Source organism: Rousettus aegyptiacus, unplaced genomic scaffold (assembly GCF_014176215.1).
Source record: "Rousettus aegyptiacus isolate mRouAeg1 unplaced genomic scaffold, mRouAeg1.p scaffold_m13_p_1, whole genome shotgun sequence".
Classification (NCBI taxonomy): domain Eukaryota; kingdom Metazoa; phylum Chordata; class Mammalia; order Chiroptera; family Pteropodidae; genus Rousettus; species Rousettus aegyptiacus.
Genome location: NW_023416284.1, coordinates 156761811 through 156787246, shown reverse-complemented (window position 1 = coordinate 156787246; position 25436 = coordinate 156761811). Strand labels below are relative to the sequence as shown.

Sequence of the window (25436 nt, the reverse complement as noted above, 5' to 3'; positions counted from 1 at the left end):
AACAGAAAATTCTTCCAAATCAAATTTCACTATTGACTTTTAAACTCATGATGGTTCAATTTTAAAGTCACTGGCTTTGCCTTTGTTAAAGAATATGCTCTCTATTTAGAACTGCATCAGACTTTTTAAAACATCTACTTCCCATGCATTTTCACCAGTCCTTGAAGGAATCGAAACAGGCAATGCTAGCTCTGATGATTATTACTTTGGGTCAATTTTCAAATTTTATTTGAACTCTTATTAATCTAATGACTTTGTTTCCCACTGTATACTTTCACATACCATTATTCCTACAGAGGATCCCATAATTCCCCCCTCCCCCGCCCAGGCCCCGTAGTACAGCCTTTTCGATTCAGGAAGAAGTCTTAGCTAATCTTTGGAGACTTTCTTAGTCACTCACATTTAGACAACCCTCTATTTCTTAGAACTCCTCCAGCAATTAAGGCCAGACAACTAATCAGGCTGTGTGGTAGCTAATCTCCAAAGACGACCTCCAAAAGTATCTCCACAACCCATTTGCTGTTACTCACATCAAAAGGTGGAGCCTATCCCCCACTCTATCCCACCAGCACAGGCTGGTCTTGTAACTGCCTTGACCAATAGAATGGAGGTGAAGATGGATATTCTGGTATTTCTCACTGCAGGACTTAAGAGTACTAAGAATTCCACTTCCTGACTCCTGGGGCCCTCAACCATGATATAAGGCTACCGCATTGGAGAAAGAAGCTATGTGAAGATATTCTGGAGGATGAGACTTATGGAAAAAGAGAATCCACTTGGAGGAGACCTGAAATCTCAGACATCTGAATAAAGACGTCATCTTGAACATCGCAGCCCAGCTATCATCTGACTACAATGATGGTTGAGAAACTTTAAGTAAAACCAGCAGAAGAACTGCCCAGCTGAGCCCCAACAAATCCACAGAATCGTGAGAAATAACAAAATTGCCTTTGTCTTAAGCAATTAAGTTTTAGGACAATTTGCTATGCATCAATAACCAAAATAGGCAGTCATGTTAACAGCGTAGATTTTTATGGCTGGAATAGTTTTAAATATCACTAAACCGACCTGTGTCATGAAATTGTGTGTTATATGCTCAAACTATAAACTTCTTAAGGGCAAGGAATGTGTTTTAATGGTTTTTATATCACTCATTCTCTAGCATAGTGCCCTAAAAATAATAGGTATTGAAATAATATTTATTATCTTGTCCACAGACTAAGTACTTTAGAGGCCCATCTAATTTTTTTGGCTCTTGGAAATTTTAGAATAAAGTTAATTTTGTTGTAAAAGTGTTTCTTTACATAAAAAAATCTTTCACAATTATCAAGATTTCAGAATCCAAAACATTTTTTTAATTTAATTTTATTATTAGTGTCAAGTATACAATACATTGGTTAGACATTTATATAGTTTATGAAATAATCCCCTAATTACTCAAAACATCATTTTAATATTTATTTTATACCTTTATTATTTTTCATATGTCAAGAAGCATTATTACATAGATATTCAACTATAATCATGTAAAAAGAAAATATAATTATTTTGAGAATTCCCTTAGAAACCAAGAAATAAAATGATTCAGTTCCATCTAAAAATAAAGTAGTATTTAAAATTCCAAATGACTAAGAGTAACATTTTATTTTATTACTAATAAGCGCAGAATCTATATTACTGGTAATATCCCAAAGCACTTTAGAAGACTTATGTGAGTAACAATGAGATGATTGCATTTCCAGAAAGGATACTTAGGAAGTTTATTGCTACTTCTTTCTGTAGTTCTTCAGTGAGTCAATCTTTTGGCTAGATGTTTTAACTGGAGGCTTGTCCAAAATATATTTCAAATAACCACATATCTTCAGAGTCTCATTCTTAAAACCTTCAGGAATATTTTTTTCCAATTCAATGATCTCATTGGCTCAATATCTTTAGCTGTACAACTTTGCACATATATCACATATCATTTGGGGAACTAGGTATACCTGATAATCTATCTAGCTACATTTATTTCCTATTATAGAAGTGTTATAAGTATTCAGTCATTTAATTTGAAGGTTTAACTTCATCTGAGATCACAGGTGGTCTTAGAAAGCAAAATAATAAAATACACATTTGAAAATGTACTTTAAGATGTTAAATGTTAAAACCATAAATATGGACTATAACATAAAATTTTAAATTTAAAAGTGTTTGAAACAAAGTATTTATGTAATATTTTTCATATTTATAAATTGGTCCTCAGACTACATGTATTTTCTACACTTTCTCACTGGTATAATCTGGGTTTCTTCTGACCACACAATCTGAGAAAGCAGTAGAATCAAAAACAGTAACAAATGTTCCGATTCAGTATTCAAAAAACTGAAAGAACTTCAGCCCAACATGTTAAGGTTTTTAACTTTATGGTTTAATATATTTTTTGTAGAATCAGTGTATTCTATAAGACAACTCTTCTACCAGAGACACGTACCTGATATATGACCCTCCTTCCTTTAATAACAGAACTTTGATTGTACTCAGAGAGAAAAAGTGTCAAAAACAATAAAATACTTAGGGATAAATATAACCAAGAAGGGAAAAGGTCTGAACACTGAAAACTGTAAGACACTGATGAAAGAAACTAAAGAAAACACCAATAAGTGGAAAGATACCCCATGTTCTTGGATTGGAAGAATTAATATTAATATTGTCAAAATGTCCATACCAACCAAAGTCATTTACGGATTCAATGTAATCCCTATCAAAAGTCCAACAGCATTTGTCACAGAAATAAAAATCAACAATCCTAAAATTTTTATGGACCCACAGAAGACCCCAAATAGCCAAAGCAATCCTTAGAAAAAAGAATAAATCTGGAGGCATCACCCTTCCTGGTTTCAAGCTATATTATAAAGCCATAGTAATCTAAACAGTATGATACTGACATAAAAATAGGCACATAGACCACCAGAACAAAACAGAGAGCCCAGATGTAATGCCACGCATATACAGCCAACTAATTTTTGACAGAGGTGCTAAGAACATATGATAGTATCTTCAATAAATGATGCTGGAAGAACTGGATATTCACTTGCAAAGGAATCAAACTGAACCCCTATCTTATACCACACACGAAAATTAACTCAAAATGCATCAAAGACTTAAGTGTAAGACCTGAAACCATAAAACCAATAAAGAAAACAAACAAACAAAAAAAACTGATAGTTGCCAGGTAGAAGGAGAGTTAAGTGGTTAAGTGGCTGGGTGAAAAAGGTAAAGAGATAAAGTACAAATTGGCAGTCACTAAAAAGTCATGGGGGTATAAAGTACAGCATAGAAAATATTGTCAATAATAATATTGTGATCATTATATATGATGCCAGGTGGGTACTAGACTAATCAGGGAGATCATTTCAAAATTTATGTAAATGTCCAACCACTATGCTGTACACCTGAAACTAATATAATATTGAATGTCAATTGTAATTAAAAAATAAAAAAAGTTTTTTTAAAGACCCTTGACATTGGTCTTGGCAATGATTTCTTGGATAAGACATCAAAAGCACAGGCAACAAAAGCTAAAACAAACAAGTAAAACTACATTGAACTAAGGAGCTTCTGGGCAGCAAAAAAAAAAGTGCCAATATATTTAAAAGGAAAACTACAGAATGGAAGACATTATTTTCAAAATACATTTCTTATAAGGGGTTAATATCCAAAATATATAAAGAACTCATACAACTCAATAGCAAACAAACAAATAAACAAAAAACAAATAACCCAATTTAAAAATGGGCAAAGAACCTAAATAGACATTTTTCCAAAGAAGACTTACAAATAGCCAATAGGTATATGAAAAAGTGTTCAACATCACCAGTAGGTGATTTCTCATTATGGCTTTGTTTTTTATTTCTGAATGAAATGAGAAATCACCAACGAGATAACAAATGATATCAAAGACATGGAGAAAACAAAACCCCTATATACTGTTGGTGAGAATGTAAACTGATATAGTCATTATAAAAAAAAAAGTATGGCAGTTCCTAAAAAAAATTAAAAATTGAACTACAATATGCTTCGGCAATCTCAATCCTGAGTATACATCTGAAGTAATTGAAATTGGCATCTCAGAAAGATGCTCATTCGCTATATATATATATAAAGAATACTGTTCAGCCACAAGAAAGAATGAAATCCTGCCATTTGAGACAACATGGCTGAACCTGGAGGGCATTATGCCAAGTGAAATAAGTCAGTATAGTATCACATAAGTGGAATCTTGAGAGGAAAAAAAAAAAAAGCAAATTTAATAGAAATAAAATGGTGGTTTTTGGGAGAAGGGGTGATGTAGATCATAGGGTACACATGTTCAGTTGTAAGAATAAGTTCTGAGGATCTAATGTACGGCATGGTGACTATACTTAATAATAAAGTATTGTATACTTAAAAGTTGCTGAGAATAGATCGTAAGCATTCACACACACACACACACACACGTACACACAACCTGTGTGAGGTGTTGGATGTGTTAATTATCTTGATATTGGTAATAACACCACAGTATATATGTATTTTCTCCAGACTCCACTGCAACTAGTGGTAGTCATGTGACAAGTTCAAGTAGTAAGATGAAAGCTTTTTCTCTCCTGATGCAGGTACCATCCTTTCCAGTTTCTTTTTTTTCCTTCTGGTATGGAACACAAAGGTGATATTTGAAGATGCAACCCCTATTTTGAAACTATAGGGATATGCATGAAGATAAAGAAAGGCCTTCACCCCAAAGATTAAGAGAAAAGATAGAGCCCAGGATCCTGATGAAATAGTTAAGCTATCGCAGTAGTCATAACTTTTATCTTAACATTCCAAAAAGTCCTCCTGATTATGGTTTAAAATTATAATATATTAATATTTACTACTAACTAAAATTAAAAGTTGAAATAACTTAGACATTAAACGAAAAGCCTTTATGAAAAATATTTTCCTTTGTGGTTTTTCCCAGATCTAGTGTCTCTTCTTTTCAAAACTTTGAGCCTGTTGTATAATTACTTCATACTTGATCCATTGCAACATCTTTCAAAGTAATTTCACTTTCTCTATTATCTTTTAATTCACCCATAGTTACTAGAATAATCTTCAAAAAATTGTTTTCTTTACTTAGCCCTGCTCAAAGAATCTCACTGACTACCTTCTGACTCTTGCACTGACTCTAAATTCCTGGTTGTTCAAGTCTCCCACCATTTGGAAGTCTTCCAAATAATATCTTCAATCTCGTCATACATGTTCCTGCACGCTAATCCTGAGTGTATCTTATGGTTTATTCCTTGCTCCCTGTCTTTGCCTGTGTGTGGGGAGAGGGGAAGGGACAGGGGATTTTGTTTTTTGCGGGGGTTGTTTTTGGTGTGTGTGTCTGAATGTGTGCGCCGACTTTCAACCCTCCATTATATTTTTCCACCAAGACTGAATTTGGAGCAAAAAGAAAATTATCTCTGTAATCACCATGACCTTGACTTTTAATTTTTTTATTTGCAAATATTTAAGCAAATTCTATGGCAGATATGCTCATATAAATAGATGGTGAATTCTTCAGAGCAGTAATAAGACAATAGTCTCTCATTCTGAGTGATCAGAACAAGGCAAGTACTAAATAAACGAACATAACCACCATGATTTAGTGTACAGTATACATGTACAAATTCAGAAACTATTCACAAGATGACACTAATAAAGGTGTTATTAGATCTCAAAATACCTACTCAGGTATAGTTATTAATACTTAAACTCACTTAAAATCTAAATCGACCAAAAATATATTACTGAAAATAAGTGCATTTATTTTATTAGAATTAGGTATGCTTGTTGCCTCTAAGAAACCTGAACAGTCCAGTTACAAATCTAGGAACAGTTATTTTCACAACACAGGGTGCTCTAGACATAAAATTACAGGGTTAGGAACATTTAATCAAGTTGTTGATCTGATTGCCACCCCGTCCAATCCACAAGCACTCTACATCAGGATTTGTAGATAAGAATATTACATTTACAAGTATAGAATATTTTTAAATACTATATGACAATTTTTAAAACAGAAATTTTATAATTTCAATTACAAAACATCAAAAAATTTTCTAAAACAAGTAAAAATTTTGTAGTCTTGAAAATTGCCAGTATGTCATTAACCAAAGTGTTTATGTGAGGAAACTAAGAAAAGATGTATTTTTATATTATGGGCTTCATAATATAAAGAATAAGATAATCAAAAGAAAACTACAGTAAAATTTTATTTAAAAAATTATTTCTAAGGCTCTAAGTTAAATTTATAATACAAATCAAAGTACATTATATATATTAGATTGCATTATTTCTCCCTGCATAGTAAGTATAATAATGGCATACTCAACCCAAACTTTATTTTCAAATTTTATTTTTAGTATTTATATTTTACAACTACAATCTTAAAATTGTCAGTAGGAATCAAAATAGATGTTTTCTCTCTTCATTTAAATGTTGGCAGTCTTAATTTTCAAAGCACAGAGATAAAATTTGATTTAAAAGCCTACTAAGAACAAATTGCTTAATTAGAACTCTGGATTTCACAATGAAGGGATTTCATCAGCCACAAAATATGAGGGAAAAAACCCTATACAGCCATAAAACATAAAAATGCTCATTTTCATTTAATGCTTTGTGGACCAGAGCTAGAGAAGACAAAAATAAACATTTTTCTTGCTTTACTAGTTACAAAAATGCCTAAAAAGGAGCTCTTCTCATCATGAACACATGTACTTTTACACACAGATAACATTTTACTTTATACTGTGATATCCTAATTATGGTTTAATCTCAACTCTTACAAATTTCCGAAAAAGTAACATCAGGTGACAATTCCATTTTAATTATCTCTGACTCTCAAATTTACAATATTTAAAGGTAAGGATTAGGCCACGTGACCAGAGTTCACTATAATGCTACTATCCCATTAGCCTGTGGTTCTATCCGAAAATTAAGAAATTCAGAAATTTGTCAATTTATATCACCAGGACGCTTTTTCTTCAGCTTTTTGTCTACATGAAAATTGTCCATCACAGGCAATTTTGAATGTGATTATGAGCATCAAGTCACTTCTCTCTGAATTTAAGTTTCCCGATTTATGACGTAGTGGATAATTATAAATAATACCTCTCTTACAGTCTTCTAGTAAGAGCAAAATATCTCAAGCATCATGCAAAGAGGGTGTCTTTTGACCTGTTTTTACTCAGTCATAATTTGCCTAGGCATTAAATTTACTTTATATATTCCACACTATTTAGCAATTCTTCTTCATGCCTCTTAGTCCCTGGTCGGGTGTGTGAAAATGATTTGGAGGGGTACAAAATAAGAAACACACTAAATTTCCTTTATTCAGGGTTTCTTTTATATGTATGTAATAAAGTAGATAATTTTACTCATCTATTCACAAGAGCTAATTCTCATGAGAAAAGCAACCTTGAAAGGAGAGTTACATAGCCATAATAAAAATAGACAGATAAAGTAAGTAAATACATACATACATACATACATACATACATACATGAATGAATGAACGAACGAACGAACAAATAAATAAATAAATAAATAAATAAATAAATAAATAAAAAGAATGTGTGGGACTTGGGACAACACCAGATCTGGAAGGTCATACGTTCTTAAGAATTAGGATGCCTGAAATTTCAATGTAGGGAGGAAGAGGAAGAGCTATTAAACACTAAGGAAAAAATGGTGGTGATAGTACTCTAGAGCGTGAAACCAGCAGAAATTTTAGCAGACATCATATATAGGGAAGGGAAATCTCTCTGAAAAAAAAAACTTTAAAAACTTTCTGTGTGTGAAATGCCAGAGAAAACCCTATGCCTTTAACAAAGCCCAGAGTTATAGATGACCTGCAGTAGTCTTCAAAACTTTGGAAGAGAGGTTTCTATTCCCTTGAAAGCAAAGACCAGGCAGAAAGAGGTCAGGTTTTAAGTAGCTTTCATCACTCATCCATTCGCAAATATGTAATTAAGTGCCCAATTGATAAAGGTACCGTAGTAAATTTTACAGGTACACAATGCAGAATTGTAGATCTCAGGTTTAGTGCCAGATGCCTCCAGGAGAGCATTTTCACCAGGCTTCTCAAACTCTTGGAGTCAAAATAGAACAACTGAGTGAAAGACAAATACTAGGAGCTATTATGGTTCCTGGTGCAGCATCATAAAGCAAAAAGATACATAATTGAGATTGGTGTCAAAGTACAGAGAATTAAATCCCATATAGCACTATCATACGTGCACTGTATTCAGGAAAACTAAGTCCTGTAGGAAATTGCAAATTGACGTGAGTTTTAATCCAATTTGCCTAGATACAAGAAATCTTAAAAAACTGGATTTCCTTTTGGATGGGAGAGATGATAATGATGGGAGATATGCTTAGATTAGTTCAAGCACTTTGCCCTACACTAATGCTTAAGATTCCTTAATGACTGCTACTATTAGACTTGCAATTGTTTAAGCTTTGGAACAGCATGGAAGCAAGGTAGGACTAGTCGTACAGGCTAATTGCTATCATAAACTTGAGAACATTTTGGAAAATACCACACTGAGAGAACTTAACTGAGTCATGGCTAGGACATATCACTATAACTGGCCAGGTATGTCAAGAGAAATGACAATTTTTAAATTTTCAAATGGGTTGTGGACTCAAATGCCTACAGAAGTACAGCAGTACATAAATAAGTGGGCCTGACTAACCAGATTGAACCAAAGAATATCTTCATCTGAAGGGAGAGCTATACTGATGTCCAATGTTGTGGATTACTGACAATATGTCAACATTACATGTCCAATAAATGTCCAGTTTTTTCAAAGAAAGCCAAAAATTTGTGTGTGAAATTTAATTTTTAAATGTAATCAACTTATCTAACTTTTTAAAAACTATGAGGGTTAAACACAATTTCTCTATAAGCCAAATATAGTACCTGGGCTGACAGATTATGGTCTCTGGTTATCCCATTCCATAGATGGCCAGCTGTTGAAATTCCTCCAGTCTGAACACAGACTCCTTACCCCAGCTTGCCTACTTGTTATCAACTCAACATACAAATCCCAGATACTGTCCATTTGGCAGTATGTGTCTAGGCAATTCTGCTATTCACTAAAGAAAGCGATCTTGGTAGCTATGAGTCCACAAAAAATCCACAAGATGAGACTTAATAAACACATGCTATTTTTCTTTTAAAATATATTTGTTAACAAGAATGTTTTTAAAATAAAATTTAGTAAAGCCAAAACTGCCCAACTTCACCAGATGTATATATTTAAACAATATATATCTTCCAAGTTTTCTTCTCCTTATTATATGTAGCTTTATATAAATTAAGAAGTGATTCTAACATGAACCTTAACTCTGAAAAACTTGTTTTCAGTACAATTTCTAAAAATCAGAAAAATTAGGAGAACATAGGAAAAAACTAAATGTAACAGATTTAAAAAAAGTTATCAGTAAAGTGGCTTCTCTCTTTTAGGCTCTTATATAAGCAATATTAAAGATATTAGGAAGTTCAGAAATGTTATAATCACACATGGTTAAGGAACTTAAGACAATATGGGTTAGGACTCTGATATATTCAAATATTGGAACATTCTCCATGTTAGCTTTCTCAGAAACCAGTGTCTTTATTTTTTATCATTTATTTTATTTTTGAAGAGTTACAAATGATGTTAGAAACTACTGCCTTCAAATCCTTAACTTTGTAGAGGGAGAAAGCAAAATTACTTTGCTTAAGTGTAGTTAGTGGCAGATTCAAGACAGTCATCCAGATGTCTTAAAACACGCAGTAGTTTCTTTCCTTTGGATTATTATCCTAATTCAGTAAGGCCATCAATGTATATGAAGATGCATTATGACTAGCCATGTGTAACTGGAAGAATTGAAGTTACATCTCTGTCAAGGCCTGCTAGTTAAAAACCCAGTCATTGTTTTGGAAATTAAAATCTGTACATGGGCTTTGAGAAATTAAAGAATTATAAGCTCTTGCCTTGAAAGAGCTTATATTCTACTTGGTAAAATAAAAATATTAAAAATTTAAATATCAGATAAAATAATTTAACAGCACAAGCTACCACAAGACAGATAATTGCCCAAAGAATGTATCATGTACCTGATAATCTAGCCTTTTGAAAAATTATACCTCCAGTAATAAAAATATCTGCCTTTGTAGCATGATTTAGTGGACAAACTATAAATGAGTAAAATACAAGGGAGAACAAAATAAAGCATACAAATGAAACAAGTTACCTCTTGAAGTTACTCAATACAATTCTCTGAGCCCAAGAGCACAAAGTGTGCCTCTACTTCACTTTTCTATGGTGTACATCAGTTGTGATCCCTAGCATTGAGATCATTGCTTTATCACAAGATATGTTGGCCAGCCTGAATTTTTATTTGGACACAGAATTTCCTAATCAATAAACATTTTGGAATCAAAAAAATACATTTAAAAATGGGAAAAAAATAACTTAGATTTTGCATAAAACGCCAACTCTAGGAAGAGAAAGAAACTATTTCAAAAACAAAACTCCAATATTGTAGAGATGGCTAGAGACTGTATTAAGGTAGGGTAGGGAACTAGAGTCAGGAATATCTGATAGGAAACTAGCAATTCAGGCAGCAGGTGCATATTTCTTGTATCAAATGCTGAAAGGAGAGTCTAAAACAAAGCAGTGGGGATAAAGTAAGAAAGAATGTAAGAGTCAAAGTCAAATAGATCTTGGTGATCTATTTGATTAAATGAGGGAAGGAGGCAGATGGACTTGAAGAAATCAAGGATAAATCCCAGGCTTTTAACTACAAGAATTCTTTATCTCATAATATTAAGAATAAAACATTTAATTTAGCTGTTGTCAACTTCCTTGAAGTCTTTTTTCTTAAATAGTTGTTAGGACTCCTGCTTTCAAAAGATGAAGTAAATGTATTTTTCCCTATTTCTCTTGCCAAGTTCAAGTAAAAACTCTGGAGGTTATATACACATATGTAAAACAAATAGAGACTTAAAAGTTGAGAGAAGACAATAGACAAGCTAGGAACTTGAGACAAAGGAAAAATACAGTGGCAAGTTCCCTGAATATTTTTTCCTATTGTGTCCCAGACCGAATACTAGAGAAGCTGGCAATTCAGAAACACCAATGGGCACAGACAAGAGGGGTAAAACAAAAGAAGAAAAACAGCCCCGCCAAAAACCTACTCTCTAACCAAAGGACAAGGGGCATTCTAGTAAGACAGAAAGCTTTTTAGACAATAACCACTACATTCCAATCAAACACCAGATAGAAATTGCAGTCTCAGCTCCCCACCCTCATCAGCAATGGTCAAGTAGACGGCCTAGACTCCTACTCTTGTAGGAGATAATGATGCACCTCAAGCCCCCCAACCAAGGTGGTGTCAGAGAAGGTTAATTGAGAACCTGGAAATTTCATCCTAAGCCCAGAATTTCATCCACACCCAGCAGTAACAAGGAACTCCATTTTCTCCTGTGGGCGAGGTATCAGAGACCCACTTGAGGCAGGGCTTTCAGCACTCAGCAGTAATGAAGGCATGCCCTCATAGTGTCAGTGAAGACGGTATAGTATTGTATTTCACCCTCACACTTTGGTAATAGGGATGCCTTCCTTTCCGCATTGGATGTTATAAGAGACTCATAGAGTCAGGACTTTCACCACTGCTTGGGGGTATCATGACCACCTCCCCACATGATCAGTGGAATGTAGGTGGGTAGCAGTAACAAGGTACCCTTGCCCCTCCCAACCAGGATAGTATGGCAAAGGCAGAGTGGGAAGTCTGAACTTCTACCTCTGCCCATCACTGGTTGTCAACAGAAGCCAGTAGAGAATCTGGACTTCTACCCCCACCAACAATAACAAGGCAGTGCCATGTTTCACCCATCAGAATGGTATCAAAGACCTGTGACAGCATAAGATTTAAATAAGACCGTCTTGTAACATAATACCCAAAATGTCCAGGTTTCAATCAAAAATCGCTCATAATAAAGACTCAAGATCTCGAACTGGATGATAAAAAACAAATGCCAACACTAAGGTAGCACGATATTTAAATGATCAGACAAGGATTTCTAAATGGCCATAAAATGCTTAATTACAAACACTTGAAAAAATGGGGAAAAGTCTCAGTAAAGATATAAAGAAGAAACTAAATGAACTTTGAGACAAAATGCAATAACTGGTAAAAAAAAAAAAAAATGGGTCAAAAGCATAAGAGGGGAGGAGAGAGGAAACAATCAGTGAATTAGTAGAACACAGAAATCACCCAATCTGAACAACAGAGAAAAGACCAAAGACAAACAAAAGAACAGGCCCCTGGAATTTGTGGAACTATAAAAAAAAAAATCTTACAGTTATGTCATCAGAGACCCAGAAGGAAAGGAGAAAGATGGGCTAAAACATTTTCAAGTGCTAAAAGAAGTGTTAACCTAAATTTTTATATCCAGCGTAAATATGGTTCAGGAATGAAGGAGTAATCAAGACATTCTCAGACCAAAAAAACTAGGAAAATTTATCACCAGAGACCTACACTAAAAGAATAACAAAAGGAAATTCTCTAAACAGGAAATATAAAAGTAAAAACTACAAATCAAAGATGTAAATAAATGGAAAGATATTCCTTATTCATGGAATAGAAAACACAACAGTCAAGATGCCAATTCTCCCCAGGTTGATATATAGATTTAATGCAATTCTTATCAAAATTCCAGCAAAATTTTTATTGTAGGTACAAACGAGATTATTCAAAATTTATATGGAAAGGAAAAGGAAGTAGAAAAGCTATAACAATTCTGAGAAAGAATCAAGTGAGAGGAATCACTCTACCAATTTTAAGACTGATTATATAGCCATAGTAATAAAGACTATATGTTATTGGTGGAGGGACTAAAACAAACCAGTGAACACAGAACCCAGGAATAGTCTGTAACACATATGACCAAAAAATCTGTGCCAAAAGTGCAAAACAAATTCGATGGAGCAAACAAACTCTTCAAAAAATGGTGCATAAACTGAACATCCACATGCAAAAAAAAAAAAAAAAAAAAAAAGTATCTTGACCTAAACCTTGCGCCTTACACAAAAATTAATTCAAGATAGATCAGAAATTTAAATGTAAAACGAACTATAAAAATCTATTAAAAAAATATTTAAAAAAATCTTCAGGACCTAGGATTTGGTAGCGTTCTTAAACATGACACCAATATATATATATATATATACATAAATCCAATAAATTAGATTTCATCAAAATTAAACACTGTTGATCTTCAAAAGACCCTATTAAAAGAGAAGCTACAGAATAGAATATTTACAAATCACATTACCTGACAAAGAACCTATACCTACAATAAGAATTCTGAAAATTCAACATTAGAAAAACAAACAATCCAAACAGAAAATGCACAAATGAAGAAATATTTCACCAAAGAGAAAAATGAAGGACAAATAATCACATGAAAGTATGTGCAATACCATTAGCCATTAAGGAAATGCAAACTGAAAACCCTGAGACACACTTCTATCACAACAGCTAAAATAAAAAATACAAAATATTCATGAGAATATGAACAAAAATGGACCTTTCATAAACAGCTGATGGAAACAAAACTAGTACAGCCACTCTGGAAAATGGTCTGGCTGTTTTTTAAAAAACTAAACATGTAACTTACCATCTGACCCAACAATCAAAGTCCTGGGCATTTATCCCAGAGAAATGAAAACATAGCTGTATAAAAACAGATAAATGATTGTTCATAGCAGTTTTATTTGTAATAGCTGAAAACTAATCAAAACACTCCTCAATGGATGAATAATCGTACAAACTATGGTACATAAATACCATGGAATATGATTCAGTAATAAAAAGGAACAAACAAGAATTTGGATGGACTCAAGGAAATTATGCTGAGAGAAAAAAACAAATCCTCCAAAGTCATAACCTTCATGATTCCATCAAAATGATGAAATAGTAGAGACGAACAGATTAATGGTTACCAGGGCTTAGGGAAAGGGTATGTAATCGTAGAGGGCTAGGTGTAATACGTAAAAGGACAGCATAATGGAGAACCTTGTGGTAATAAAATACTTCTGTATCTTGATTATAGTGGTGGTTACACAAATCTACATGTGATAAAATGGTACAGAATTCCTCATATACTGTACCCATGTCAAACTCTTGGTTTTGATATTATAATTAAGATATAATCATTGAAGGCAAACGAGGTAGAGTACAGAGGGACCTATCTGTACTGTCTTCATGACTTTAAGTTGCAATCTATAATTACTTCAAAATAAAAAGTTAAAAATAACAACTAGTGGATGAAATACAATAAACTTCTAAAGGACTCCTTAGAGGGAAAAACTACCCATCTATTAAATCTGTGTGACTTTCAGAAAATAAGTCGGCTTATTCTGTGATTTTTTGGATTCGGGAGGGAAACTGGTTTTGAAAAACACTTTGCTGATGTTCACAGTTGAGAAATTACATCACGATATTGTTGGTGTAATGTAAAAGTAGATTGTGTTACTTATACGAAGGCAGTAAAGAGTTAAAATTATTTAAAATGTACCTAGATTTGACTGCATGTTGTCTATTCTGAGATTCAGATCTAAATACTTATAAGCTTAATTCCAAGAAATACATTCCTTCAAGCTACTTCATACAGTAAGATTTCATTTTTGATATATAAAACATTTGCAATGCCAACGAAATAAAAGTAAAATGAACTAGAGCACCCTTAAAATGATGAAACATAACTCCCCTCCAAAAAAGTTATATAGTTTTGTGTTTGAGATATTTCAATACTAGTAAAAAAATATACGAATGCACACATCCTTCAACCAGCCAGTATTTTAATAATACACAATATTAACTGATGGAAAAAGTGCTTTCACAATCTGTTACCACCTAAATAATTCTGATAGTAATAGATGCCCCATCATGATGCCCCACATCATCATATAATTTTCAAAAATGTGTTCTTTGACTTCTAACCTCTGCTCTTCTTTAGAATTACCTGTGAGGGGGGAAAAAAATGAAGATTCATATTATACCTATAGCAAATAAAACATAATTGCTCAAAATAAAGTCATAGTCCTATGTGTAATATGCAAAACTAAATTTATAAAAGCCTTTGGCTTGTAAATGGTCTTAGACTTCTACTTCTCTCAAAAGAACATGAAACACGCCTAGATTCTCAAAATTTGGTTTTACAGTCATTTGCAGATATTAATTTCTTCAATTCTAAGCCAAAAGTATCTAGATTAATTGGTTCCTAACTTAAGGTTTATAAAAATGTAGTAATCCTGGGAGTTAAAAAATGTTCCAAAACTTGAAAAATCCTCTTATAAATCACTTAACAACTATAAAGCAATACAAGGCCATTGTAATACCAATTTCTTTATTTTTTTATTTTATGTTATTTTTTTAGATGAGGCAACCCTTGGTTGACTTCACAGACTGCAAGGACCTTATCAGCTTACAATCTCTTATTTTTTAATTTTTATGCTTACAGCACCTGGTCTTCCTAGGTGGTCTCCCATCCAAGTACTAATCAGGCCCAACCCTGCTTAAATTCCAAGATCAAACGAAATCGGGTTTGTTCAGGGTGGCACGGCTGTAGACATAATACCAATTTCTTATATTTGGTCTGAAATTATATCAATTTAGAGACCAAGATTAGTCATCCTAAACTGAAAAGCTTGTTGGTAGACAATTTTCAAAACATATAGCCCATGAGAGAAACAAAACAAAGAGATCTTTAGTTGTAAAAGACAGAGAGCATTAGACTAGAGTATCTTCAAAAATTTTTTTCAAAAAACTGACCTACTTTTAGGTACGTATACCTATAATTTATTAATAGAAATAAACCTTAAGTTTGAAATACCCAATATACTCTTCAAGCTCTTAAACCTTGCTTTATCTGCAGAAAAATATTTACGACTTTATAAGTCTAGAAACTTGTTGGAATGTTTATAATTTTAACAGAATTTAAAGCTCCTAAAAAAATGCCAGGACATGCACATTTCTAGGTTTCTGCAGAGGTCACCAAATAGGTCTACAACCTCGGTGAGTACTTCTCTGTTCTATAAGATGCTAGCATGGGTACTGCAAAAGAAAAGTACTATGTATTAAATGAATTTACAAAGTGCTAAGTATATTATGTATTCAGATTTACAAATGTTAAGTTAAACAGAGTTCAACAAGTTTCTTTACTGCTAATTTCTCATAACCTTTTATAACTTTACATAACCATAGTTACATAAAGATGTTATATTGTGGAAAGCTGGTACAAAAGGTACATGGGAACTCTACTATTTATGCATCTTCTGTGAGTCTATAATTATTTCAAAATAAAAACATTTTAAACAAAAAAGTATACAAAGATGTAGACTGTCAAAAATAAGTCTCTCTCTCACATCATTCCCCCCTGCCCTGCCATCAACCATGGTTGCCAATTTCTTGCACATTCTTATAGAAACAAATTCGACATACATAACATTGTGACTATTCAAGGAGGTATAGTACCTTAGTTTATCTAAATTTATCTTGACCCCAGAAGCTTTTGATGGTGGGGCATCTATTAATATCAAGTGGAAATGATGATCTCAGGAACACGTTTAGAGAAAAAATTTGTCCTAGGCATTATACTCTTACATTATATAGAAATGCCAGTAAGAAGCAATCTTCTTTGCTTTTATAAGTGATTTGATTATAAGTCTCACAAATCTCAAAACAAAGTTAGAAAAACAATTAGGTAAATAGAAAAACAAAATAATCAAGAAAAAAGTTTTGATTAAATTTCAAGGTGATAAATCTTCTCAACTATATATAGCCTGCTATAAATCATAAAGATTACGAATTATCTCCATTTTCTCCTAAATGGTGATAAAGCGGTGGCTAGAAATCTTTCCATGAGAAATCCATAATATAAAGAAAATCAAACTCCATAATTAAAATCCATTAACATGAAAAGCCAAGTGTCAACTGAGTCAACAAAGCTGAATAATGAAACTAAATCAAGCAGAGGTGATAAACCAGGTGATATTTTTTAAGTTAATTATTGCTCAAGAAAAGAAATTCAAACTTTACCTTTGCTGCAGCCAGTACGTGATCCTTTTTAATGATTCCACACTTATTCTCACAAGCATTTGTCCTGGACTCTTCTGCCAATCGATGAAGAAACAATAAACAGTTTAGATGCACCTAAAAAAGAGAAAATTTAAAAGGATTTTTAAACTCAAACATAAATGATTTGAAATAAAGTCTTTTAAAAATAAAAGATCCCAAAATTTATTGTTGTGCTATTTAGTTTTGTGATTAAGTCAATTAACATGTATTTAAAGTAACAGAATTCAGTTTACTATAGGTCCATCTTAAATTCCATACAAAGGAGACTAAGTTATCGTAACACATGAAACGAAGCTATGTAAGGCTGACCAAAGACCATAGACAATAACAGTATTGCAAAACGTCATTAGATCAAAACTTATGTAGGGCTCTATCAAGAAACAAATATTCTTGCTTCTGATTCCAAATAAGTTTAAATTTATAATGTATTAATTTCCCAGAACTTTTAAATCAAAACTTATCAACAACTATATTTAAGACTAATCATCTCTCATTCTACATACAGTTCAAAGTCTGAAGATTTTTTAACTAGGTACTTGAAATATCTATTCAAAAATGTTAATAATTCTAAAAGTTTACTGAATTGAAAAATGTATATATAAATGTCATTACTTTCATCTAACAATATCAAAATAATATCAATAACTTTTAAGGCATCTTTTAAGAAATTATTTAAAATGGATAATATAAGCAGACAGTACAAAATTTAAGTCCACAAGGGACTGTAGTTATGTGAGTTATTAGCACTATGGAAATCTAGGTAAATGGTACATAAGTATTCTTTACTATTTCTGCCACTTCTTGTGAATCTGTAATTCTTTCAAAAATATAAAGCTGAAGAGTATACAAAAGGGTATACTGTCAAAAATAAGTCCATCTTCCACATCACCCCCAGTAAACCATGGTTGCCAGTTTCTTGCATATTATTATAGGAACAATCTCTACATATAAGCAAAATGTACATATGTACATCATTATTTAAGTTCATTTTCTGAATATGTAAAATAACATTTGCTAATATTTTAATCAAAATTCACTACCCAAACCAAAGTGTTTTTTCCATCAATCTACACACACTAACCTTGAAAACAATTCAACTAGAGCACAAAATCCAAGCGAGAGAGAATGTGAAGGGAGCTGCAATCCTATCTCAATTCTCTTTCTAGGATCATAGCTAGTGCTCTTTTATTTAAATTACTGGTAATGTTTTACCCATCTTTTGCTTCTGCCCAGTGCCTGAGGACACTACCAATTTAGGTCCAATTAGACAGTATCTTTAACATATCATTTCTTTGGTCATTTATATAATAATACACACTTTTTGCATTATAATTAATACAACAGAAGAATTAATACACACTACCTTATATGTTCCTCCACAGTTTATTAAATGTTATATAACTAGGCAATGTGATGCTTTAAATTATTTATGTTATGCAGAAATCTTTAGTGAATTGTTATAGATGTTTAAGAATGTTTCAGTGATGTTTGAGAAAAATATAGTTTGGGAATTTAAATTAAAAAAGAACATATGGAAGGACATATTCTTTTGGTACTTTTTTTGATGTACTGTCTTCCTTAATTCTCACAAGAACTCAGATGTAAAGCACCCAATTTTGATCCTTTACATTATCATATCATTCATTTAAAAAAAAAAAAGAATAACTTCCAATGATATCCCATTTCTTTTGCAGCAAAAACAAGTGCATAATATGGCACGATTTCCTCTGTTAATCTATAATTTCTACTTTTAAAGATAAATAACTTCCAGATGCCCTCAGGATAAATTCCAAATTCCTTAATACTAAATTCCACTGGACTAGGCTTTTCCAGTTTCATCTCTTACCTTTCTCAACTTCCAGTTTCACACTAGGTCTTTGAACGTTTCAGTAATCAGATACAATCTTGCCTATAGGCATCCTATTAGCTTGTATATTTTTTTGAGGAGACAAACTTCCCCCAATATGTAAGGCACTTTGAACTTCCTTTCAAGGCACATGCTACATACATCATACAGCAATCTTTCACCTGTTTCCCTCAATGTATTATAAGGGTAAGAACTCTCTTTCCCAACATTGTATTGCCAGTGACCTTTAGCCAATGACCCAATATGTAGTAGCCAGTCAATAATTATTATTGCATAAACAAAAAGTCCCTCCATAGTTCCCCAAATTAGGTCAAAAAATTTTTTTTCCAGTCAATCCCAATTAACTATACTGTTTTGAGATTTGGTTATATCATTAACCTATAAGAAAAGTCCTTTCCTCTTCATGGTCATGAGCCATACATACCAAGAAAAATTAATATTTCTTTATTTTTGATGTCACACAGGTTTTAAGGAACTTATCCATCATAAAACTGTTGAGTGGTAGTACTCAAATGCACTAAGGTTTAAATTAAAATGGTCTGAACAAAAACAAATTTTTAGGTATTTAGCTATCATTCAAATTTGAAAAATATAAGGCATTCCATTAAGAATTTACACTGAAAAAAAAAAAATCAGCTTTGAAAGGTAACTCAAAAGATAATTTACAAAAAAAATTTAAAAGATGGCCATTTTTTGACAATCTCAGTTGAACAAAAAGATTGGGCCATCTGACTTTCTCCTATCTTCGTCATAGCACTTTTGAGTTTTACATAAACAATGCACTCAGATATTTCACCCCATTCCTCAGTGGTAAATCTAAAAACCAACTGAGCCACAAAAAAAGCTGAACGATTTATTCAGATTAATAGATGTACTCACTGGTACTGGCCCTGGAGGTACATAATCAAATAAAACAACAAAAAGCTAGTGCAGAACTATGAAATTAATTCAAAGAAATTATAAGTAAAATGTCAGAAATAATAATCAATCTATATATAGTTGCCATGTAGTCCTGACATTAGTTGTACATTCAGAATGTTCAAAGTATTATACTAAACATAAGGAATACAAACAGTCCCAAAGGTTCCAGTTCAATAGGAGACGCAAACCTACAAAGAAATTAAAGACAGATGTGTGACAATAGAAAACAGAGGAAGGTAAGGTTGATCCTTTCTAAGAAGATTAAGGAAAGTTTCACTGAAGAAATAGCATTTGAACTGGATTTTGAAAGAATTGGGAGTTTGCCGAGTGGAGTGAGGACATCTTCAGGCAGAAGAAATATTTATATCAAATACAGCATAAAAGTACATTAGTGTTATGTCAAAGATAACGGAAGACACAAAAGAGATATGGACAATTCCTTCCCCTCAAGAAGTGGCATATCACACTAGGAAACAACATTGACTTATGAAACAGAGAACAGTGACAAAGTCCCAATAGCTAAATTGTATATACACTTTTACTGCTATCAAAGTTCAGAAAAAAGAATTAATAACAGACTGCCTTAATGATAGAAAAGTTTATAAATGATGTGAGACACCTTTTGGGTAAGATTATGAAGTGTCCGTGGTAAGCAGAAAACCATAAGCAAAGAAACCAGGGTGGTGCGTAGCATATATAGAACATTGAAGAAAAACTAATGAAAGCCAAAGAAAAGGATAAGACATAGGAATTGATGACAGCCTGAAGAAATTCCTTTCCCTTACCACTACAACTGCTTGGAATGTCATCTATTCTTTCAAGCACCACCTGGATCCTGCTCTACAATATAGCCCACCTGTCTGTAGTTCACTTTGGGGCAGACAGGCAGTGGATGTGGGAAGAATCTAACCCCTTGAGTAATTTCTACCAAACAATCTAGAACCTCCTAGAAAGTCTTGAGCAGGTATCTTTCTTCCCCCTCCACTTTGAAGTCCAGCACAGTGAAAACTCCTAAAAATGTCTTGTAAATCAATTTCACTTTAATCCAACTCACGTGTGCCAACTTTATCATCACTGTGGGAGGTGTATAAAACAGTATATACTGTCTTTTCTTATGGGGCCTAAGAAAGGAAGAATAAGGAGTGCAGGAGATAGAAGGGCTACTTTTCCAAGCAAAAAAAAAAAAAAACAAACAAAAAAAAGTTTTGTTTTGGCTTCAGAGACCAAATAAAGAAAAAATGAAGACAATTTTATAGCAGTCTAGCAAAAAAGAGAAACCCTGCAAGTAGGTTACAAATGGGAAAGCAGTAAAGTGAAGAAAAAAAAAAAAAACCTAAATAGTGTAGCTTAAGAACAGATGGAATGAATGATGCATTCTGAAGACACTCTCCATGCCATCCGTATATCTTTGTTACCCACAATTCTTTATCTTGATCTCCTGAAAATTAAGTGCCCACTTATAAATGATCCCTTTACTCAAGGACCTCTTGTGACAAACCAGAGGAGGTGCCTCCCATGGTTTAAACCTAGGGAAACTGTTCATTCTGCTAGAGAGATATATGTTCAAGGCATTCAACATAAAATCTCTGAACTAATTTCAAGACAGAAATATTACACAGTGGTTTGGTTGTAGTTATTTACTAGGTAAGCATTATGCTGCATGTATTATGAGTCAGATAAACAAGTTTTAATGGTTTAGCTTGAAAACTGAACTAAAAGGGGTTCTAAAAAAACAAATTCAGAGCTGAGAGTATAATATAAATTGTGAATCTGGGTTTTACAATTAGTAAATAAGCCAATACAGTTGGTTAACAATGTTGGGGGGGGGGGGGCATGTCAGTAATGCCTTTTACAATACTTAAATAAAAATTACCCGGCCTGAATTTCAAAATCTACTTTTAAAATACTATCCTTCATACCTTTGGAAAGTACACTAAGCACTGAGCCAGACTGTGCTCCTGAACAGCTCTATATAAAAGCTATAAATAAGAATTTAACGTTAGTTCTCTCTTTAAGATGATGTAGCTAATTGCCTCCCGTAAAAAAAAAGTCTAGATATCTACATTTCAGTGGGCTCCGGTACAATTAAACATCACGAGTATGAACTGACATGTCAGGCTGTGGCAAAGCTGTCTAGTCATCGCGAGAAACTCCTTAAACATAGGTCTAAAAGAACTAGATTTACCGGGGGCAGCGAAATCAAGGCTGGGGTGTATTTCCCCTACCTCGCACCGCCCCCCTTCAGGCCTAAGAAGAAACAGGATCTCACCAGTAGGTCGCTACTTGTCTCGAGACGAAGGTGAGGCTTCCGTCGTTTGAAGACGCGCTTCAGAAAGCCGCGGGGAGCCTTGCGCCTTATTCGCTGCTTCTGAGAGACTGTAGTCGAGAGCGCCATCTTCTTCAGGCACCAGCGGCCTCAGCTTCCGCAGTCCTCCCGGCACCGCACAGAAACTTACGTTAGCCGGGAGAGTGTAAACAACTCGGCCGCTAAATCACTTCTTTAAGCCCGAGCCGCTGGCCTGAACCTTTGAATCCGCCGCCAAAGGAGCGCGCCCGGCGCTCTGTAGTGACGTCAGCCCCGCGCAAGTCCCGCCCCCGAAGACGCCCGTTGCTACCAGAAAACACCCGCGGTGGGCGCCGGGTGATGTCATTAAAGGGCCCAGGCCTCCTTTAATCGCCTTCTATATTATGCCTGCTCCATGAAACTATTTCTCCTATGTTCTATTAAGATGTGCGGAAATTGTGGGAAACGATGGTATGCCAGGGCAGTTACACTGACTCTCCAAGTGCTCTATACCGAGCTCAACAGCAACAAACTAAAAAGTAGATGAATAGGAAGAACTTTGTGATGTTTTATCAGGATTCCTGAAGAACAAAAGCCTTCCTAGCAAGGCATGATTTTCTGATATTAACAGATAACACTTTTTCCTTTTACAGAATTTCATTTGATCTTACCTGAGATCTTTTTATCCCAGCTTTTTACAAATGCTGCTCCCTTTAATTTTAAGGCCCCGCCACTTACCCTTGCAATAACTTGGTGTAATCTAAATACTACCACATTGAAAAACTTTACTACTTCCCTAAGCAATTAACTTTCCTATGTTCTGTGTTATCATATAGGTAGTTCCCAAAGTTCATCCTGCATCAAATGGAGCTGCACTTCTGGGGCTTCCAAGTCATTAAGTCTATGCAGGACTTGAGAATTTACGTTTTTAAACAGTACTTAGACTACGTTGTCATTGCTACTCTGAGGACCACTGTGAAATCACTCTGATTTTCATTGTATCTCTAATACTATCCATATAGTAATTATTGTGATTTCAGTATCCACACAGGTGATCCTTCTATCTGGCCTTTCATTTCCAAGACCTTCCCTCTATCAATTATCTTACTCTTTTACCCTATGAGTCACTTACACCTGTGATCATACACTAAGCCTTGTCATTATCAAATACCATACCCTTCCATATTCTCAATTCAATCGTCTCCCTCTTCAGCTTCATCTCTGATCTTTTAAACTCCCTTCAGTATCCCAATTCCAGCAATTTGTAGATGTTATTGGGATCACTGTCCTTCATTTCTACCACATCCCTAACCTTACTCTACTCCTTATCCTCCCTCCTGCAGTCCATTATACATCATTCTAATATTCCCTTGCATTTTCCTCAGCTCTCTAGCCATTCTCTTTTTTTACCCTCATACTCACCTGACAAAACCTGCTCAACTTAAAAATCTCGATCCATTCTATGTTTGCATCTGTGAATTGATGTTGGCTTAAGAAAGACAGGTTTGCGTCTGGTCTCAATTTAAATTCATGACGACTCAAGTGGGCTGCCAGTTATCTTTTGCTATTTCCTAAGTTCTTTCATTCACCCATTCTCTTTCTCAAACCACCCTACACTCCCTACCCCATCCTCAACCTCAGTTGATGACATTGCTTCACTAACAAAATAGAAGCACTCCCATAGAGACTTTCCACATGCTATCAACACTACACTACCCATCAATCTACACCTGCTCCCATGGATGAACCATCTAAGACAACTATTCCATTTGTGCCCTAGATCCCAATTCCCTCCCTTCCTTAAGAACATTCTCTGGCAATTCCCTCACCCGCTTTATGGATTTTCCTACTTAGCTATTTTTTTTTTGTCCATTTGCACACTCACATGCCATCTCCAGCCTTTCAAAATGCTCTCTTAATCCTCAGCTACTGCCCTTTCACAATCAAACTAGAAAATGTTGGCTAAATTTGATGTCTCCAATTCCTTTCCTCCTTGAAGCCACTGCAACCAGACTTTTGTACCTATCTCTCTTCCAAAATTGCTTTGGTCAGCATGATCAAGAATGTAACACATTTACATCCAATGGGCAATTCTCAGCCTTTGGGTTATTTAACTAACCAGGAGTATTTGTTGAGTTCTATGATTCTTTCCTCCAAGATACATTTTCTTTAATTGGATGCTATTCTCTTTTTTGTTTTCCTCATACCTGATGGCCCTTCAGTCTCCTTTCTATTTCCTTCTTGTGCCCTTTATTTCTAAATTCTAGAGTACCCCAGGACTCAGTCCTGAGGTTTCTTTTCTATTTACACTCATTCCCTATGTGATCTCATCCAAATTACTAAAATTACATCTCCAGCTGATTCCCTTCCCTAGTCAGATATGTGTATCCAACTCCACTGGACTGAAATTTTAAGTCATCTTAAATTTAACACATCCCAAATTAATTCTTGATACACCTCTATACACCTCCCACCATCTTCCCTGTTACAGCTGATAGCATTTCCATCTTTCCAATTACTCAAGCCAAATCTTGGAATGAGTCTTACCTCCTCTTTTTCTCTCGTCTTACATTCAATCTTCTAGTAAATTCTGTTAGTTTTACTTGCAGTATCTGATCACTTTTGTCCAAGCCACCCTTATCTCTCACTTGAATAATTTCAATGCCCTCCTGTGTCGTAGCCTGTTTCTATTTATCCCCAATAGAAGAGCCAGATTTAAGTTTGATTATGTCATTCTTCTCCTCAAATCCTTTCCATTTCCCTCAAAATAAAAGTGCCTACTATGACTTATGAAGCCTTACCTGCCCTCCAAGTGCAAACACACTTACAAATGTACAATGAACTGATCTTCCACAACTCAGCAGCTCACTCTCTTTCAGCTGTATTAGCCTCCTTGATGTTTCTCAGACACACATGAAATCTATCAAACACACCAAACAGTCCCCTATCATGTGTTTTGCACTTTCTATTCCCTCTGCCAAGAATGCTTTTTCCCTATTTATCTGCATAGGTGTCATTATTACTCCTTTAGTTCTCTGACAAGTATGAGAAAGATGTGTACACATATATACCTAGAAATACACATGCACACAAACACATATATAGGTCAAGTAGCATGCAGAGGCTGAAATATCTTCCCAGCTCAGTATTCATTGACGTTATGTTGGTAGCTAAAAACTGGTC

The 25436-nt window shown here is 34.1% G+C and overlaps 1 protein-coding gene and 1 pseudogene across 2 annotated transcripts; both read right to left on the bottom strand.

Annotated features, from left to right (window-relative positions):
• Positions 1-14886: 14886 nt before the first annotated feature.
• On the bottom strand, positions 14887-22541 carry CENPW (centromere protein W). Of its 2 annotated transcripts, XM_016161349.2 has the most exons (3): positions 22239-22527; positions 17143-17256; positions 14887-15067 (listed from the first exon to the last, which is right to left on the bottom strand). In XM_016161349.2, the coding sequence occupies exons 1-3, from the start codon at positions 22362-22364 to the stop codon at positions 15041-15043; spliced, it is 267 nt and encodes an 88-aa protein (XP_016016835.1). In that variant the 5' UTR covers positions 22365-22527; the 3' UTR covers positions 14887-15040. The 2 variants fall into 2 exon arrangements, with proteins under 2 accessions (XP_016016835.1, XP_016016837.1); XM_016161351.2 differs by lacking the exon at positions 14887-15067 and having other exon boundaries at positions 17139-17216; positions 22239-22541.
• Positions 15557-15675, bottom strand: LOC118606801 (annotated as a pseudogene).
• Positions 22542-25436: the final 2895 nt, after the last annotated feature.